The 20457-nt window shown below is 38.7% G+C and overlaps 1 protein-coding gene across 3 annotated transcripts in view; it reads left to right on the forward strand.

The window, feature by feature from the left end:
* LOC143738298 (NLR family CARD domain-containing protein 3-like) overlaps positions 1–18238 on the forward strand; it is a 75571-nt gene extending 57333 nt beyond the window's left edge. Inside the window, exons 11-14 of one of the 3 annotated variants that reach the window (XR_013203877.1) lie at positions 9173–9343; positions 15689–17519; positions 17595–17894; positions 17979–18238. Coding sequence is in view for 1 of the 3 variants with exons in the window: in XM_077230362.1 (XP_077086477.1) it covers positions 9173–9343; positions 17979–18054 (247 nt within the window). In the remaining 2 variants the exon portion in view is untranslated. Of the gene's footprint in view, positions 1–9172; positions 9344–15688; positions 17895–17978 lie in introns of all 3 variants that reach the window. The other 2 variants (XR_013203876.1, XM_077230362.1) reach the window with 2 other exon arrangements.
* The last annotated feature ends 2219 nt before the right edge of the window (positions 18239–20457 follow it).

Raw genomic sequence — 20457 nt, forward strand, 5'->3', positions numbered from 1 at the left:
CAGGGAGCTGAGGAAGTTATAGGGGTAGATGAGACCCAGGGAGCTGAGGAAGTTATAGGGGTAGATGAGACCCAGGGAGCTGAGGAAGCAGTTGAATTAAATGAAGAAAATGACAACCAAATTGAGGAAAGTGCGATTGTGAATAATGAAATAACAGGAACGGTTGTAAACAATGTAAGGAGTGAAGATATGGAAAATGTTGCAAGTAGTGGAGAAAATGGCGTTGGTGATGAACATAGGTGATGCAGAAATGAGAGAGGAAGATACACTTTCTGAGTTTTCGGACATTGGGTCACAAGTGATGGAAGACACGTACTCTTTAGAGGAAATGAATGACTTTCTGGATACAACATGTGGTAAGGTTTGTAGAAGTAGAAGATTTTATTCCAGATGTGGACACATTTATAATATCAGTGTTGTCCCTGCAAAAAAAAAGTGAGCTATGAAGCTTTGGATAAAAAGAAAAGATTCCGGCTGAAAAAGATGGTAACGAAATTGAGGAGAAAAAATAGATACAGTGATGTGAATAAGTTAGGACACCCATGCTAAAGTTGCCTAAAAAGAGGAATAAAAAATCATCTTTTGGAAATTGATCTTAATGCTTTAATTAAAAAAATGAGGATAAATCCAACCTTTAAAGACACCAATTTTCTTTGTGAATGAATAAATAAATAAATAAATGTTCTTCCTTAAAATACAGGGTGCATAAGTCAGGACACCCCTATGTTAAATTCCCATAGAGCCAGGCAGATTTTTATTTTTTAAGGCGTTATTTCATGGATCCGGGATAATATGCATTCTGATAAAGTTCCCTTGGCCTTTGGAATTAAAAAAGCCCCACATCATCACACACCCTTCACCATATCTAGAGATTGGCATGGTTTTATTTCAGTTAGCCTAATAGCTGGTTTGATTTGCATTGAAAGATGATCTTATGGAAAGTACCCCATGCCAATCTCTAGATATGGTGAAGGGTGTGTGATGATGTGGGATATTTTAATTCCAAAGGCCAAGGGAACTTTATCAGGATGCATATTATGCTGGATCCATGAAATAACTGGCCTTAAAAAATAAAAATCTGCCTGGCTCTATGGGAATTTAACATAGGGGTGTCCTGACTTATGCACCCTGTATTTTAAGGAAGAACATTTATTTATTTATGATACATTATTCATTCGCAAAGAAAATTGGTGTCCTTAAAGATTGGATTTTTCCTCATTTTTCTAATTAAGGCATTAAGATCAATTTCCAAAAGATTATTTTTTATTCCTCTTTTTAGGCAACTTTAGCATGGGTGTCCTAACTTATTCACATCACTGTATGAACAAATCACAAGTGGTGTTCTTTACTCTGTGCTTTTTCTTTTCAGTTTCTGTCTTTTTCTTATTTCTTTATATGGATGGGTGGAGAGTAGGATCATTAAATATGAATACAGGTAGGGACAAGAATAAATTAGCACAGATTTCAGAATTTCTAAAACTTGAAAAGGTTAATGTTTGTTTTTTTACAAGAAACACACACAGACACTGATAATGATGTTGAATGGGGATTATGGGGGAAAGGAAATGGCACAACAAATAGTGCTGGGGATAACTATTTTATTTTCTGAAATTGTGAATATTTTAAAGGTAGAAGAAATTGTTAAAGGAAGATTACTATTAACACAAATTGAGTATAAAGGAATAGAATCTGTATTTTTTAATATTTATTCTCCTAATAATGGTCCAGAGAGGCTGATATTTTTATGGAATTAAGAAAAGTGCTTGAAAAATATTATGATAGTGTTTGTCTAATACTTGGTGGTGATTGGAATTGTACAACAGACTTTGTTATCGAAAAAAATGGGGAAGAGCCTCATAATAAGTCAAGTGATGCATTAAAAAAAGTCATTAATGAATTCCAGTTAACAGATGTATGACGAATGAGAAATGAAGGAGTAAAGCAGTATACATGGCTAAGAGTGGTTGATAATAGAATTAGTGGAGCGAGATTGGATAGGTTTTATTTAAAAAAGACGTGGAACAATAAGGTGATGAATACTTTTATTAGACCTAATGGCTTTTATTAGACCTAATGGTTTTTCAGACCATCATATGGTCATATTAGATGCTAATTTGAAGAAGACACCCAGATCTAATTATTACTGGATTTTTAACATTAAGTTATTACAGGATGTCTCTTTTTGTGAAAAATTTAAATTGTTCTGGGATATTTGGAAATTGAAGAAAAACTCATTTGAAAACCTAGGCCAATGGTGGGATGTGGGCAAGGCAAATATAAAAATGTTTTGTCAAAACTATACTTTCCACTCATCAACTATAATGAAAGCAACAGTGAAAGCTTTACAAAGTGACATTGAGTTAATTGAAAGACAAGTTGTAAATAATAATGAAGCTGTACAGTGTAATGGGTTAAATAAGAAAAGTCAAGAGCTGGGTTTTCTCCTACATGAGCAAGCAAAAGGAGCATTGATAAGATCAAGATACTGTTCCATAAAAGAAATGGATGCTCCAAGTACTTTCTTTTTTAACTTTGAAAGAAAACATGTCCAACAAAAGCTGATGTGCCATCTTCGTCGTTCGGACGGATCAGTTATATCAGATCCTACAGAAATGAGGAGACTGGCAGGAGACTTTTATAAACAACTATATAGAGCTGTGACATTGACTGTACTGAAGACTTGCTTAAAGAGTTACCTCAGCTTGGAGAAGAACAAAAACAAGCGCTGGATGATTTATTCACCTTTCAAGAGTTCACAGAGGCCATGCAGCAAATATCTAAAGGCAGATCGCCTGGAATTGATGGATTACCAGTGGTATTTTATCAACAATTCTGGGACTTAATAGGACCAGATTTATATGAAGTAATTTTAGAATGTATAAAAAATAATTCACTTCCAATAAGTTGTCGTCGAGCAGTTTTGTCATTGCTTCCAAAAAAAGGAGACCTTGGACTGCTAAAAAACTGGAGACCAGTATCTCTTTTGTGTCTGGACTATAAGATTGTTTCGAAGTGTTTAGCAAATAGACTCAAGCACCGTCTAGACTTGTTGATCAAAAATGATCAAACATATTGCATTCCTAAGAGATCTATTATAGATAGTTTTTTCTTAGTGATAGATATAATTTAATTCAATCAGAATATTAAGAATGATATAGGAGTGTTGTCATTGGATCAAGAAAAAGCATGTGATCGTGTTGATCATGAATATCTATTTAAAGTGTTAAAGAGTTAGGGAACGAGTATTGCGTAGCCGGCCGCACTGTAGTAACATGGCAAGTTGTCTCTTCAGTCGTTAAACCTGCTATAATTGCGAATTTGGGGACTATTATAGGCTGAGGCCACGCCCCCTTGGTGGGCTCTGACGTGTAATGACGTAGAGTTGTCTCATTGGTCGCACGTCAGAGGCGCCCGCGCCATTGGATGTGCAGTTGCCGCAGAACAGCCTATGAGCGAGCCAGACGCTCAATGTGCTAGCTGTGCAGCTGCAAATGCGCTTTACATATAGGCTTCAGTAAAACTAGGAAAAGAAGTTTCCCCACTGCGTATAGCTACGCAATACTCGTTCCCTAACTCAGGGAACTGTGGTTACGTGAGTAACCGAATAGTTTCTCTGAGTAAGAAGGACATTTGTTCAGTGTCACTTAGTTCAAAGAATGATGGAATCAAGGTTTCAAATCTGGGCAGAAAAGTTTCTCTTATATTAGTATATTTGGGACAGAAGAGCAGAAAGTGTTCCTCATCCTCTATGTGCTGTAGATCACAGTGTCTACAGATCCTCTGCTCTCTCTCTCTCCATGTTTGTCTATGTCTTCTCTCTATCTCTAGATCATGGTCACTTAATCTGTATTTGGAGCGGATTTGTCTTTCTTTAAAATGTTTAATAAATAGATAACTGGCCAATTTAGTAGTTCTATTGAAGGTCGAGTAATTTTGGAGTTTATTTTGGAGGTCAAAACTTGCTTTTAGTGATTGATCATGAGTGTCTTTTAGATTTGGTTTTATTATTGAATTATATAATCCAGGTTTTAATGGGTAATTTTAAGTGGCCACATCGTGATTGTATAGCATAAAAAGCCCTCCGAGCCTTTTCACTCAGTGTTTTAACAGCCAGACCGAAGCGTACCGAAGCGCTGATGTCGATGCCCAGATAGCTATAGCTAGTGCTGTGCTGCACACACACACACACACACACACACACACACTCAGATAGCTATAGCTAGTGCTGTGCTGCAGCACCTGGCCTTTATACAGGAACTGGTCTTTGTGTTCCTGAGATCTGGCCTTCTTCTGGAAAACCATGACTCTGGTTTTGTCCAGATTGACGATCAGGGCCCAGTCGTGACTGTGTGTACTGTAGAGTGAGGCCGGCACAGTAGAGCTCTCCAGCGCTGATGCCAGATCTTTGATGTAGATTGTAGAGTATTTCTGGTCAATTTGGGGAATATGTATTCAATAATTAATAATTATCCACACGGGTTTGAACCAGATAATCTTTACATTATTAAATCTCCCAAAAAGGGATAATATTTTCCCTGCATCTGCATTCAAATATGTACCTAGACAATTAACCACAAAGGATTATAATTAATTGCATATGTAGACTATATTTTACAGACAGGTTAAAATTAGCTCAATTGTATATCAATACTTAATCAAAACGGATTATAATTAAATATTAATATATCAATTAGGTCTATCATATATCAACTCTAAGGATAGTCCCTGTGGAATTAATTTGTGATCTGATAATCCGTTTGTCCAGCAAACTGATCATGTGATCTTTATCAATTCTCACACCCGAAATCATCTCAGAGATTCGCAGGAAAGGAGATTTCTGGCCATGAATACAACCTTCCGGTTTTACAAAGATAGCCTGCTAGTTAAAGTAATTTCCTACTTTTGAAGCACGTAGCTTTGGATCGTACATTAAAGGGACCTGTATATGAGCAAGAGACAGAATCAATAAATGAATATAATGTATTTTAATAAATGAAAACTACGTTACAGTTACCAACGTTACATGGGTACATGTATATACAAACAGATAACGGACAAAACACGGAAAGAGATTGAAATGAAAGAAACAGGGAGTGATGAGTGAGTGAGAGAGAGAGAGAGAGAGAGAGAGAGAGAGAGAGAGAGAGAGAGAGAGAGAGAAGATCCGTAAGGATCACAGTGGCTGCTTCGAAGGCATGTAGATGTGTGTTTCGTGGGAGCGTCACGTGGCCTGCGGATGGGTCCGGAGCGCGCACTTTCAAACGAAGGTTTAAAGGTCTCGGACGTAAATTACCAAAGAAACAATTCAGGCTAAGTTCATTTACCCGTCTGGGGAAATGAACAAAGTCAAAAGGAAAAAGAAAAACTTAAACAAACAAAAGAAAAAGATCCCTGGAGGAGGATCACGATGGAGTTACATGGTGATCCGAAAGAGGTAAGAGAGAGCTGATCTTGGTGATCAGTGATTTTAAAGCATGAAGATGTCAAACCCTCTGGAGGTGTGATAGCCAATGGGAAACTGCCCCCTTTGGAGGGATTTTATAACTCTTTGTCTTGTCAAGGCGTTCATTTGCATGTTTGGCATGTTTTATGACAAGGGTGGTCAGAGTCATGACGCGCATCATTTCTACACTCAAGAATGGAAAGTATAGTATAATACATTCTATCATAACTTAAGATGCATTTTTGACTGGAGGAAGCCGCGAGGATTCCAATGATACCACGCAAGGCGTACAAACAAGAAAGGAAAGCAAATTTACATTCATATGCATGAATATAGGCATTCAGAGTTTGTCTAACACATCTAGAGAAGTCATGATTACACTAAAATGACAATAAAACACATGGGTATGCAGGAAGATATCGTATTCTTTTCAGAATTAGTCAAGTTACAGATTTCAATGAAGGAATGTCTGTTTATGTGTGTGCATTTTGGAGAGAGTTTTCTGGCCGCCTGGCCTGGCTCTGAGGAGATAGCGATCTCTTTGAGGCCTGACCCCCGGGTGTGTGTGTGTGTGTGTGTGTGTGTGTGTGTGTGTGTGTGTGTGTGTGTGTGTGTGTGTGTGTGTGTGTGTGTCTTTCAAACAAAAATCAGGCAAAAGACCAAAGAGAGATAAATAGCACTGTCTATTTAAAATGTCTTTACCTCTCTTTTCCTGCAAGTGTTCTTATAGTTGTTGTTGTTGTTTGTTGCTTGATGTTATCCTTTCCAACATGAATATCCTCTTCTGCAGAGGGTCAGCTTCTCTTGAACTTTTCCTCAGATGAAAAAAAAAAAAAAACATGTCCAGACTCAACAAATTATATGCCTAGATGTTGATGTATGATGAATCCTCTATTTTCTTTAACTTGTTTGCAAAAAAATCTTATTTTTCTTGCAATTTATCTGGAGCTCAATTCGTGACCATCTCTCATGGAATTCTCTCTCTCTCTCTCTCTCTCTCTCTCTCTCTCTCTCTCTCTCTCTCTCTCTCTCTCTCTCTCTCTCTCTCTCTCTCTCTCTCTCTCTCTCTCTCTCTCTCTCTCTCTCTCTCTCTCTCTCTCTCTCTCTCTCTCTCTCACGCCAAGTTTCTAACAAAAGCTGATTTACTCTATTGTGATCGCTACTGTACCTGTCACGGTGTTGGTTTTGTGTCTTGTTCTTGTCTGTCATGTGTTCCCCTGTCTTTTCATGTTCAGTGGTCCCCTGTTTTAGTTTAGTTTATTTCTTTATTTGATCAGGGACAATGCACAAAAAAACATTAGTCTAAAAAAGAAGAGATGTCATGTGCCAGGTTATAGCAAAAAATGCTAATTTCCACCCGCTGTCCCTGGACATGTTATGATGTTATGTCTAATAGTCTCCCCAGGTGTTTCAGATTAACCACGCCCCCTTGTTATCTTGTTTAGCTTGTTTGCCTGTGTATTTAAGCCCTGTGTCTAGTTCAGTCTTTGTGAGTTCTTGATGTTGTAATGTTGATTGTTCTGTTTCCTAGTCTGAGTCTTTGTCTTGTCTGGAGTTTGTTTAATACAGTGTGCTGCATTTGGCCTCCTGCTACTTCAGCCGCATCATCACAGCTACCGTAGACATCAGTGTATATATATGAATTTTAAACTTTTATCCCAGTACTTCTATAGTTTGAACTATTGTATCACAGAAATAATGATACTATTATGAGGTTTAAAATACCTTTTGTCAAGTCAAGTCAAGTCACCTTTATTTATATAGCGCTTTTTACAATACAGATTGTATCAAAGCAGCTTCACAGTGATAACATGAAAATAATGTAACAGAGTTTGTTTCTAAAAGAAAATTGCGTCAACGTCCACCTTAAGTAAGGCAGATAAATAATATTATTGAATATTAAATGTCCCCAACTAAGCAAGCCAAAAGCCAAGGCAACACTTTTGTGAAGCTGTTTCATGACAACTCTCTCTGGGTCAGCGGCAGCACCAACACATGAATGTGAGGCAAATTTGTAAAGCGCTTTGGTGGCCATTGGGTCTGTGAAAGCTTCATTTCATTCAAAGCTCATTTATCATATACATATCCTATATTGGATATTAACATCCAATAGTGTAAATCGCGGCAGCAGTTTCGGGTTGGTAGTCCAAGGCATTGTTGTATAGAAAGCCATTCTTTAAAGTGAATTTCGTTTTGTATAAATTGTATCTTAATTTAAATCAATGTTTCATCAACCAATTGCCTGGATTTAATAAATAAGAAGCAAATATAGCAGACAATATCAGAACACGGAGGCGCCGACGCGAGAACTGGAGCTTGTCTCATTAATGAACCGAAACTCAGCGTATAAGCTACTTGCTTCACAGACCTGAGAACGTATAGAACGCTTTAAATGTCTACTTTAAAAAAAAAACCAATTCAAATCGAAAAGAAACGAGCTACTCTCTGCTTATGTAGGCTAATCCGTATGAAGTGTGCATTTCTCTCTATAGGCGCGTTCACTACTGAGAAGATGGCGAGTCAACATTGCCTTTATCTTTGCAGCCAGAAAACACTAGTTTATTAATAAACCATTAAAATGTTTCATGCTGCATAATCATTACTTTTGCCAGTTCTCTGTGGCAAGTTTTATGAATGCGCTTGAGATGCGGAATAGGCAATATATTACCACAACCCTCATTATGGTTTGGTATTTGCTCCCATATATTTAAGTAATTAAATTCATATAAATATGCGATTAGACTAATGGCTTAAATTAACTAGCCTACTACTAGTCGACTAGAAAAAAGCTTTAGTCGTGCACGGACACCCCTACTTATTTCACATATTTTCTGACCAGCTGTCACTGTGTGGCCGTTCTGAGCGAGCCTTAGTCTTCATAAAGACGCTCTCCAATTTTTCTGCATTTTGGGAAGACAGTCTACTCCTCTTTTCATCCAAAACGTCTGCAGCTATACACACTGCATCATATTGTGATGGGTTTCTGAGATTGGCCAAGTTTAGTGAGTACCGATCGAGTCATAAAATGTGATTATCAGCCGATAACGATCTCCGGCCGATCGATCGGAGCATCCCTAGATTACAACGACCATCATTTGAAGTGTCACACAATTCTGAAACTATTGTACATTATGGGATTTTTTTCATTATTGATCATACATCGTACAGTGGTCAAATATATCTACAAATACGATAATTATTGTAGGTCTGGCAACACTGATTCAGTCTCACGCCGCTTCCACGCGTCCACTTGAAAGTGATATTAGGACACTCAAAGATAACGACACATTTCATCCTCTGTTGGAACAAGAGTAGCTTAGTTCTGACTTCAAAACTAACTTCAAATCTAAAGCAATTTAATTTAAATGAATATCGATTCTGGAATAAAAATAAATAAATTTTAAAATCGTAAATAAAAAAAATCGCCATTTGGTGAATACATTTTTTTCTCCCAGCCCTAACACACACACACACACACACACACACACACACACACACACACACACGTTGGGTTTCCATGTTTTATGGAGACTTTCCATAGAAATAATGATTTTTCTACTCTACAAACTGTTTATTCAATCCCCTAATCCTAACTGATGTATTTTAACAACATGAACTAATGAGTATTTCTATATTTCTATTTTATATTGACAGCATTATGTTATTTATTGTTTAAGTGTTATGTTTATCTCTGGATATAGGCTTAATGTGTGTCATTGTTCTCTACAGGTTGAGGGAGTGTGGAGTCACAGATGAAGGTTGTATTGCTCTGGCTTCAGCTCTGAGATCAAACCCCTCACACCTGAGACAACTGGATCTGTCAGATAATAAACTAGGAGACTCAGTGAAGCTGCTGAAGGATCTGAAGGATGATCCACATTATAAACTGGAGACACTAGAGTAAGAATAGTTTTTAACGATTTTTATCATCATATTTTCATTTAAAGTTTAAATGGCTGATTTACTCACTAGAAATAATAGTCAAGTCATCTTCATTTATATAGCGCTTTTAACAATGTAGATTGTTTCAAAGCAGCTTTACAGAGATAAACATATAATTTAAGGTAACAGAGATAGTTTTGGCTTTATAGCGGTTCTTGAATAATGTTACTTTCAAGCTAAAGTTAGTTTTCATTGATTCACTTCCGTTGAAATTATAATTTGTTATTAAATTAGTGGCCGCTAAGACGACACCGTTCTCTCTAAACCGACTTTAAACGCGAACCTGTGATAGACGCTGATGGCGTTCACATGCGCATTAAGAACTGATTCCATAATTATGTGCATTTGAACATATGTGAGCAAGTCTGTAATTCCCCACAAACCATGCCTAAACAAACTACTTGTCTTGCCTATAAATTTGATACAGAATTTTATTTTATTTTATCACTTCGGGTTAGGTACGCGAACCGAATTTTCCCACAATGCTTTATCTGTAGAGTGGTATAGGGATCCTCCATAGGGAGAGGCTAGTTGGCACTTCAGCATTGCATTGTCATCGGGTCCAGGCGAAAGTCCTAGTCAGATCTGGAAACGGCCTGGATCCGGCAGGCTGCGGGAAAACCTCGGGATAAACAAAGACACTAAAATTAGCGTAGATGCCACTCTTCTTATGATGTAACGAGTACATCAGGATTTGAGGGAAGTATTCCCAGTTCCGGCTGACCTAATCTAAGCAGCCTAATATTGAATTATAGAAGTCTATAGAGTGTTATGTGAATGCTAGGTCAAAGAGATGTGTTTTTAATCTAGCTTTGAACTGACAGACTGTGTCTGCTTCCCGGACAATGTTAGGAAGACTGTTCCAAAATTTTGGTGCTAAATAGGAAAAGGATCTACAGCCAGCAGTCGATTTAGATATTCTAGTCATTATTAACTGGCCGGAATTTTGAGATCACAATGGACGTGAAGGACTATAATGCGTTAAGAGCTCGCTCAAGTACTGCGGAGCTAATCCATTTAGTGCTTTGTAAGTAATCAGCAATATTTTAAAATTTATACGATGTTTAATAGGCAGCCAATGCAGTGTTGACAGAACTGGGTTACTATGGTCGTACTTCCAGGTTCTGGTAAGAACTCTAGCGGCTGCGTTTTGAACTAGCTGTAGTTTGTTTATTAAGCGTACAGGGCAACCACCCAGTAGAGCATTACAATAATCTAGCCTTGATGTCATGAACGCATGAACTAATTGTTCCGCATTTGTCAATGAGAGCATTTTGCGTAATTTAGATATATTTTTAAGATGGAAAAATGCGCTTTTACAGATACTAGACACGTGACTTTCAAATGAGAGATTGGTATCATAGAGCACACCCAGGTTCCTAACTGACGACGAAGACTTAACAGAGCAGCCGTCAAGTGTTAGACAGTATTCTAGGTTATTGCGTGTGGAAGTTTTTTGTCCAATAATTAGAATCTCTGTTTTTTCAGAATTTAGTAGTAGGAAATTACTAGTCCTCCAATTTTTTACATCAGCTATGCATTCCGATAATTTTGTGAACTGGTAAGTTTCGTCATGGCGTGAAGAAATATACAGCTAAGTATCATCGGCATAACAAATTATTATTATTATTATTTTTTAAAGCTAATTCCATGTTTCCTAATGATATCTCCTAATGGTAGCATGTACAGAGTGTACAGCAGCGGTCCTTGTACTGAGCCTTGTGGTACACCATACTGAACCTGTGATCGGTTCAGTGTGATAAGACATCTCTTCATTTACTGCTACAAACTGATAACGGTCAGATAAGTGTGATTTAAACCATGCTAGTGAAATTCCACTAATGCCAACATAGTTTTCCAGTCTATTTAATAGAATGTTGTGGTCGATGGTGTCAAATGCAGCACTAAGATCAAGTAACACTAATAGAGAGATACAGCCACGATCAGATGATAAAAGCAAATCATTTGTGACTTTAATGAGAGCTGTCTCAGTGCTATGGTGCGGTCTATATCCTGACTGGAAATCCTCGCAGATACCATTTCTTTCAAGAAAGGAACACAGTTGTGAGGATACTGCCTTTTCTAATATCTTTGACAAAAAAGGCAGATTTGAGATCGGCCTGTAATTGACTAATTTTGTAGGATCAAGTTGTGTTTTTTTAACAAGCGGTTTAATCATAGCCAGCTTAAAGGTTTTTTTGTACGTATCCTAGAAACAAAGACGAATTAATGATATTTAGAAGAGGATCTATGACATCTGGAAGCATCTCTTTCAGTAGCTTAGTCGGTATAGGGTCTAACATACAAGTTGTCGATTAAGATGAATTAACGAATTTGCAAAATTCTTCCTCTCCTATAGCAACAAATTAATAACATTTTTCCTCAGGGAGACTATAATGCACTCCCTGATGCGATACTGTAGTAGACGGTTGCATAGTTATAATTTTCTCCCTGATATTATCGAACTTATAAGTGAAGAAGTTCATAAAGTCATTACTGCTGTGTTGCTTGGGCACTTCTGGGCTTGAAGCTTTCATTTTCGTTCCAGCCTCTCTGTAAGCAATCGAGCTCTCCTTCCATGAAATCCGAAATACCTCTAGTTTTGTTTTCTTCCAGTTGCGCTCCATTTTTCTGGCTGCTCTCTTAAGGGCCTGAGTGTGCTCGTTGTACCACGGCGTTGGACTATTTTCGTTAATCTTCTTTAAGCGCAACAGAGCAACTGTGTCTAAAGTGCGGGAAAAGAGAGAGTTAAAAGTTTCTGTTGCAATATCGAGTTCTTCTAAGCTCTCTGGGATGCTGAGATGGTGAAACTGATTAGTAAGATTATTGATAAAGCAATTTTTAGTGGCAGAAGTTATAGGTTTAACATATTTATAACACAGAGTCGGCTCTGCAGCCTTGGCTAAATGTAATTTACATGAGACTAGATAATGATCTGAGATGTCATCGCTCTGCTGGAGTATTTCAACGGCATCAACATCTATTCCATGTGATAATATTAGATCTAGAGTATGATTACGACAATGAGTAGGTCCTGACACGTGTTGTCTAACTCCAATTGAGTTTACAATGTCTTTAAATGCCAATCCCAATCCATCTTTTTCATTATCTATGTGTATATTAAAATCGCCATGATAATAATGATCTTAGAGAATTTACGATTAGCATTAGCCAGCACTTTTAAATTTGCTTTGATGTCAGGCGCTCTGGCTCCCGGCAAACATGTGACTATGTTGGCTGGTGTCCCTATTTTCACGTTCCGTGTGATCGAATCACCAATTACCAGGGCACAATCAACAGAATTCTCAGTGGCTGTTTCACTGAGTGGGGCAAATCGATTTGTTATGGTAATCGGAACGGAAGAGTGTTTTTTTTATTCGCTACTAGCAATCCCTCACTGTGCCCCATCTGCCCTGCTGCATGGGCTCTACTTCAGTTGGAACCGAATCATGTAAAGGGTTCACTATGCTAGGCGCATCCAAAATAGTATCTAAAGCTTTAGCACTCTTTCTATCCTCAATTAGAGTTTGGATGCGTGTCTCCAGTTCTGAAATCTTCTCCGTCAGCCTGACTGTCTCCTTGCATTTATCTCATTTAGCTGACGCTTTTATCCAAAGCGACTTACAATTGCTATATATGTCAGAGGTCACACGCCTCTGGAGCAACTAGGGGTTAAGTGTCTTGCTCAGGGACACATTGGTGTCTCACAGTAGATTCGAACCCGGGTCTCTCACACCAAAGGCATGTGTCTTATCCACTGCGCCATCACCACCCGTATATGAACTCAAAGGGGGGGACGCAATAGAGAAAAATAAATAAATGAATAACTGAGCGCACGGGTTGCCCGTTAAAAGGCTAGCGAGTTACTAGCGTGTTGTGCAAACAATAACGGAAGCTAGCGATGTCAGGTTAATCTGAGATGTTGGGTAAGCTGTATTCAGTAGTATAAACAACTAGAAATGATAGTAAATGATGGTTCAAAACAGAAAGAAATACGAAGCTAATACGAGGCTTAGACGGAGCTTAATCCCAGCTAATAAAAAAAGGTCCCCAGAACGTCCCCTGAATGGCCTGTACGAACGTCCCCCTGGGCGCCCCCGTGTAGGGTCCGCTTGATGTCCCGCGGACTTTCGCGAAGACGTCCTCTGGACATTCAAGATATAATTTTATTTTATTTTACTTCTGGCTAACCAAAGAAAACAGACACGTTGTAAGGAACAAAGTACATTTATTTCATTTGAACAATTGTAAAGGTGTTGTGCTCTTTCTGTGTGTGTGTGTGTGTGTGTGTGTGTGTGTGTGTGTGTGTGTGTGTGTGTGTGTGTGTGTGTGTGTGTGTGTGTGTGTGTGTGTGTGTGTGTGTGTGTGTGTGTGTCTTCAAACGCGCTGGCAGCTGTGTGTGTGTGTTTGTCGGTCAGCTGTGGGGTTAGTCTGATGGCAATTCTTCCCCTGGGCATCTACCTAAAACAACAAAATGAACACATTCCGTGGTGTTATGATTTTATATGTCTATATATCCATATATGTGAACTATAACGTTGTCTCATTTCAGCTTAACACATAACGTTAGCTTCGTAGTGTTAGCATAACGGTTATCAGCGGTAGTTACATGGCGGACAACTTCAGCAAACGTTTTAAAAGGTAACATTTTCATATAATTTAAAGATGGACAGTGCTTACGGAAACTAATGTATACTTATTTAAAAATTAAAAATACCCTTTAGACAGACGAAAGAGAAAACACAAGGCTGCGTCTGAGGAGGACCGTTAACTGTCACTATGCAGCTGAGCGTTGCCATGGATACATGGATACATGCATAGACAAACGCTACTTTTGCGTCATCGAAGGGTAACGCCCCTTTTTGGGGGAAAACAAACGGATACGGGGTTACAGAGGTGTCCCTTTGAAATGGTCGAAAACTTGATTAATGACCCCACGCAGTGGCCAAATATGGACTATTCAGACATCTACCACTATCTCGTGGAATCACCAAAATGTAGCCTATTTTTTTTGTCATTAACACACTCACAGTATGACAAACTAGACGATGAGGCCATGAGGGATGTTCCATTGTGGCGGTTTGTATTTTGGTGAAGAAATGATTTACTTCATCTTCCGAAAATTCAACACCGGTAAATACATTATTATCTCAGACCATGCCTCTGTTCGTTCAAGATAGCTTGTGAAATGATATATTAAAGATGTTAACCAAACCTAAAGTGATGGGAAAAGATGATATGCCAGGAAAGATTAGGCTATAATAGTTTTTGCGTTTACTTGCATAACTTCTGTGTTGATATAGGCTATATATTTCCTCCCAGCTCTTTATTTCATTCTCCAAAGTTTCTCTGGGGAAATTTTTCGTAGAAATTTTATGACCGAATAAAACTTTCTCGGGCAATTCAAAAGTTTTGCAAGTGAACGCAGAATAGAGATATAATTTGTTAGGATTATATAGACCAACGCTACATATTTTGCCATACAATGTAAACCTTTTTACAACTTTCAGAGTCCTAGCACTCTAGACACAAGCAGAAAGCAGCCAAGTCCACTTTAGTCCTAGCCTGCCACTATTTCAACAGTAAAATCAGTTAACAGCCAAGGTAGCGTGCCTAGCGAGAGCTAATCGCGTAGCTGCTAGCAGCTTCGTCTTTCTAACTAGTATAGCTAGTCGACAACAAAACTATATCAATAGCTTAAATCAAGTTAAATATGATCCAAGTGACATGGCCTCATCGTCTAGTTTGGCATACTGTGAGTGTGTTAATGACTGAATATGAGTGTGTAGATGTCTGAATAGTCCATATTTGGCCACTGCGTGGGGTCATTAATCCAGTTTTCGACCATTTCAAAGGGACACCTCTCTAACGTTAGCTTCTTCTTTAAATACCGCTCACGGTCCTCGGCCGGCAAAGAGAGTGTGTATGTTTGTGCCATTTTTGCTATCAAGAAACTTTGCAGACCAAGAGCGAGTTCTGTTCTCAGAGGAATCCGTTTGTTTTCCCCCAAAAAGGGGCGTTACCCTTCGATGACGCAAAAGTAGCGTTGGTCTATGCTGTACCATAAGGAATGACGTCACTCGCGTAGATGCATTTGAACATCACTTGCTTGTTTCTCCCAGTTTTTTGTTATTTGAGCTGCATGTGCTATCAGTCTTAAGTGCAATAATTAGAATAATATTTTTCCTAAAATAAATTGTTTTGAATAAAATCAGTCACCTTCGCCTGACCAACAGTTTGACAGGTAAATGTTTAGGATACTTTTATTTGTCTTACCTGTGTTATTTTCCACTTTCTTTCCAGCAATTTTTCCATTCTTCTCGTTTTCCTTGGCTGCATTCATCATTTGAAGTCGATGCATTCTTTTAGAGCTCCTGGGAATGGAATTCAACCTCTTCATGCATGTGGAATAGCCTATAGCCTATAAATTGTAGCTCATATTCAATTGAATCAATTATCATGTTTTTGGTGTTTAAATTATAACGAGTGAAAACAGACTGATTACATCTTTAATTAGTGATAGAATTTACCAAGTAACGTGAAAGTTATTATCTGAACATTAACATTAAAACACTAACATTTTTAACATTTTACACTTAATGCAAATATTTGCATTTATATTTTAGTTTAATTATTCGTTTGTCTGAGTTGCAAAGTGTCAGGTCTGATGATAAAAGCAAATGCATGGGCGACTGGATTTTGCAAGTGATGTCATGGAAATGGCAGGTGAGGGACGAAATAGGGACGTTCGCAAACTGGCCCAGACAAATGTCCTCAGAACGTCCGTCAGCGAACATTACAAAGTGGACCAAATGCTGACGTCATCGGAATGTTCGTCAGCGAACGTTACAAAGCGGACCAAATGCGGACGTCATCGGAATGTTCGTCAGCGAACATTACAAAGTGGACCAAATGCGGACGTCATCGGAATGTTCGTCAGCGAACATTACAAAGTGGACCAAATGCGGACGTCATCGGAATGTTCGTCAGCGAACATTACAAAGTGGACCAAATGCGGACGTCATCGGAATGTTCGTCAGCGAACGTTACAAAGTGGACCAAATGCGGACGTCATCGGAATGTTCGTCAGCGAACATTACAAAGTGGACCAAATGCGGACGTCATCGGAATGTTCGTCAGCGAACATTACAAAGTGGACCAAATGCGGACGTCATCGGAATGTTCGTCAGCGAACGTTACAAAGCGGACCAAATGCGGACGTCAGTACACTTCCTTAGAACGTCCGTCAGTGAACGTTACAAAGCGGACCAAATGCGGACGTCATCGGAATGTTCGTCAGCGAACATTACAAAGTGGACCAAATGCGGACGTCATTGGAATGTTCGTCAGCGAACATTACAAAGTGGACCAAATGCGGACGTCATCGGAATGTTCGTCAGCGAACATTACAAAGTGGACCAAATGCGGACGTCATCGGAATGTTCGTCAGCGAACATTACAAAGTGGACCAAATGCTGACGTCATCGGAATGTTCGTCAGCGAACATTACAAAGTGGACCAAATGCGGACGTCATCGGAATGTTCGTCAGCGAACGTTACAAAGCGGACCAAATGCGGACGTCAGTACACGTCCTCAGAACGTCCGTCAGTGAACGTTACAAAGCGGACCAAATAACGTTACAAATCGGACCTGCGGACCTAAGGGGACGTTCGAAAAGTCCGGGGGACGTCCCCTGTTTGCTGGGTTACAGCCTCGAAGCAAACAAACACAGCAGGCAGCGAGGCAGACAGGAGCAATCGATCAGGGAAGTCCTTCAGCGCAGCGCAATAGTGTTGGCTACTTTCTGAGATATATTTTTTTTTTTCTCGTGACTCGTGAGGGTGTCGTTTACATTATTAATTTGTTGGAAACGCACATTAATATTCGACTCGTCGGAGTCGGGCTTTAACAACAGCACAAACTGTTTGCATTGCCCTAAAATTCTTTGCGAGTGGCTCTTTCCTTTATACTATTGGAGATACGGAGAACTTGATAAAGTGCTGTCTGTCGTGCCATTCACAGATGGCGCTCAAGGAGTTTTTTTTGTGGCAAATTTTTTTTTTTTGTGGCATTTTTAAGCCACAAATAAGACATTGCAGTATTTTTCTTTTTTTTTCTTTTTTGCCAACGCAGGTAGGCTATTATAATTTTTTATGGAGATTATGCAATCGTGACCATGCCGATTATGACTTACAGTATGTCCCTCAGGCTTCACTAACGTGATTGGTGCCATAGACTGCACACACGGTCCCATCAAGGCCTCAATGAAGGGAATTTTGTGAACAGAAAGTGGGATCACAATGTAATTGTGCAACCAAGTTACTATTGCGATTCTTAATATTCCAGATTAGTAATATTATATCAATTATCTTTTTTTTAAAAAGGCAGTTGACTGACTAAAATCTCTTAGATGGTGTGTGACTATGTTCCATATCACAAATGTGGAAGCAAAATGGCCAGGACCTGTAATTTTCAGAGATTCACATTTATGCACATTATTTGAACGTGGTAAGGAAAATTATAAATATCAAGCTCATTGTATTACATACACTTATGCTGATCCTAACAGAACTGCATTTTTCCATTATACAGGCAATTACAACAGGATCTTGCTTGGAGACAGGTGTTTTATGACCCAAACCCCAGACCAGTTACAATGCAGCTCTAGCCAGGACAAGGCACACAATGAAATGAACTTTAGCCAACTAAAGGGAAGATTTCAGTGTCGGAAAAGCCTGAGAGTTGCACCTGTCAGGGCCTGTGACATTGCATGTGCCATATTACACAACATTGCCAACATCAGAAAAAAATATGAAACATTTCATTAAATGTTTAATAAAAGACAAGTCAAATATGCTGAGTTCTTTGAGTTTTATTTTAATTGTTCTTTGTAAAGAAAAGCCAGTGATCAAGTCATCTTTTGCCTGCAATAAGAGATATTATGCAAGGTCAGCAATAGTACTCTGTGTGAAATAATATATTAGCACTTACCCAGTTTTTTCTTTAAGTTGTCAAGTTTTTTTTTTCAAAATACTCTATTTTCTAGGGGTAGGGGTTGGGGTAAACTTGTCAACACATGCCTTATGCAACAAAAATGAAAAGGAAAAGTACAACACTGCCCACCTCTGTATCACTGCTTTGTGCAGACTCTTCTATAGGCCTTTCTGTAGATGTGGACTCCTGCAACTCATATTGCATTCAGAAATAATAGGTACTTAACTGTAAATTAAGTAAAGTTATGTATGCACTTACAGATACTTTCTCCAAAAGACAGTCACCTGAGTGGGTTTCTTCACTGTCCTGTGCATTGGGGGAAAAATGGGCATTACAAAGTGTTGTACTTTCTTCCCTTTTGATGTAAAGTTAGAAAAAGTCCACTTACTGCACATGCTTCAGCCAGCATTTGCTTGGGAACAGATAAAAGTGTTGGTGTATTGTTTAAAACTGCACAAAAGAGGAAAACACAATTTCCTACCCAAAGTGATAAGATAAAATAAAATTCTGCATCAAAATTTATAGACAAGACAAGTAGTTTGTTTAGGCAAACGCACATAACTATAGTATAATAAACTTTTAGCTTGGTAACTTCAATATACACAAGATGGCACTCATACAGAGAGGAGAACGACAGAGAGAGAGAAAGAGAGAGAGAGAGAGAGAAGAAAACAATACAGGACAGAACAGGGCAATACAGAAAAGGAAAAGACAGCAAAGTAGGAAAGGAAGAAAACTAAACCAGTGGAGTGAAGAGAGTATGGCTGGGGCTATTGAAAAATATGAGCAGGAGGTGACTGAAGGACACAAACCAAAATTAAGCTTTTTAGCCAGGGCATGGAACATCCCAAAATCAACACTGCAAAGGCGAGTGAAAGGGCTGGTGAGTGGCTACGCCATGCCTCAGGTAAGAGCCCCCTGCTCTCAGCTCAGGCTGAGACTGAATTGGCTAGCCTTGTTAAAATGTTAGCTGAAAGGGGGAATGCAGTGGTAAACGGCTTATTGCGTTCTAGTACGCCAAAATGAATGGCATCCCTGGTTTTTCTGCGGAAAAGCCTGCTGGTGTCTGCCCCCTAAACACGAACAATGAAAGTTCCATTCATTGAATGTAGAGTGAAGTTCACAATGTTACAATTTTTTTCATTAGTTCCAGAAATCCATTTTTAAATCCTTCCAAGTATTAATTAATTGAAGGTCTCTGTTGTTGTATTTTGCTTTCATAATGTGCCACACATTTTCAATGCATGTATTCTGGTTGTATTTACGTTTTACAGAACGTCCCAACTTCATTGGAATTGCGGTTCTATTTCTCATGTTTATTTTAACCATAAAATAGTGCCCCACTTTCCCTAACAAAGTGTCCCACTCAACCTGATTGCTTCCAGTTTGCTGAAGAGGGTGTCAGATGGTGTTTTTTTTTTAAGATTAACAGTTTAATAAATACATAAATTGGGAAAATTTCACCATAGTGGCATTCATTACAATCTATTTAAACAAAACACATACAATTTTTAATACATTCTAACTGATTTAGGTTGTTTAAAATGCAATATACCAAAAAGTGTCCCACTTTACCTGACTTCACCCTGTGTGTGTGTATATGTATATATATATATATGTATATATATATATATGTATATATATATATATATATATATATATATATATATATATATATATATATATATATATATATATATATATACCGGTGGAGGTGCGTCAGTTAGCAATGCCCAGCAGGTCGACCATCAGCCTGTATTTCTATGAGCTCAATCTGGAGGCATCCAGTGACTACTGTGAAAGGGCAGTTGGCGTCCAGGGAAGACTGGAGGACTTCCAGGAGAGACTGGATGACTGCATGAAAGTCTGCATCGGGGGTGGCAGGCTAGTTACCTTATCCACCGGTTCCTGACAGGACACCCTAAATAAACTACGAAGACGAATAAAGGAAAACAACCTGATGGCCCTCCGAGAGGCGGGGTGGAAGAAGGGCCAAACCAGACGGACTTTTTGGTAATGACTGGAACGGACACAGGCAATGACCTTAAGATTTTGAGAAGATGCAGGTGTGGATGGG

The sequence above is a fragment of the Siphateles boraxobius genome, unplaced genomic scaffold (assembly GCF_051911475.1).
Source record: "Siphateles boraxobius isolate OS27281-9 unplaced genomic scaffold, OSU_SipBor_1 143, whole genome shotgun sequence".
NCBI classification, from domain to species: Eukaryota; Metazoa; Chordata; class Actinopteri; order Cypriniformes; family Leuciscidae; genus Siphateles; species Siphateles boraxobius.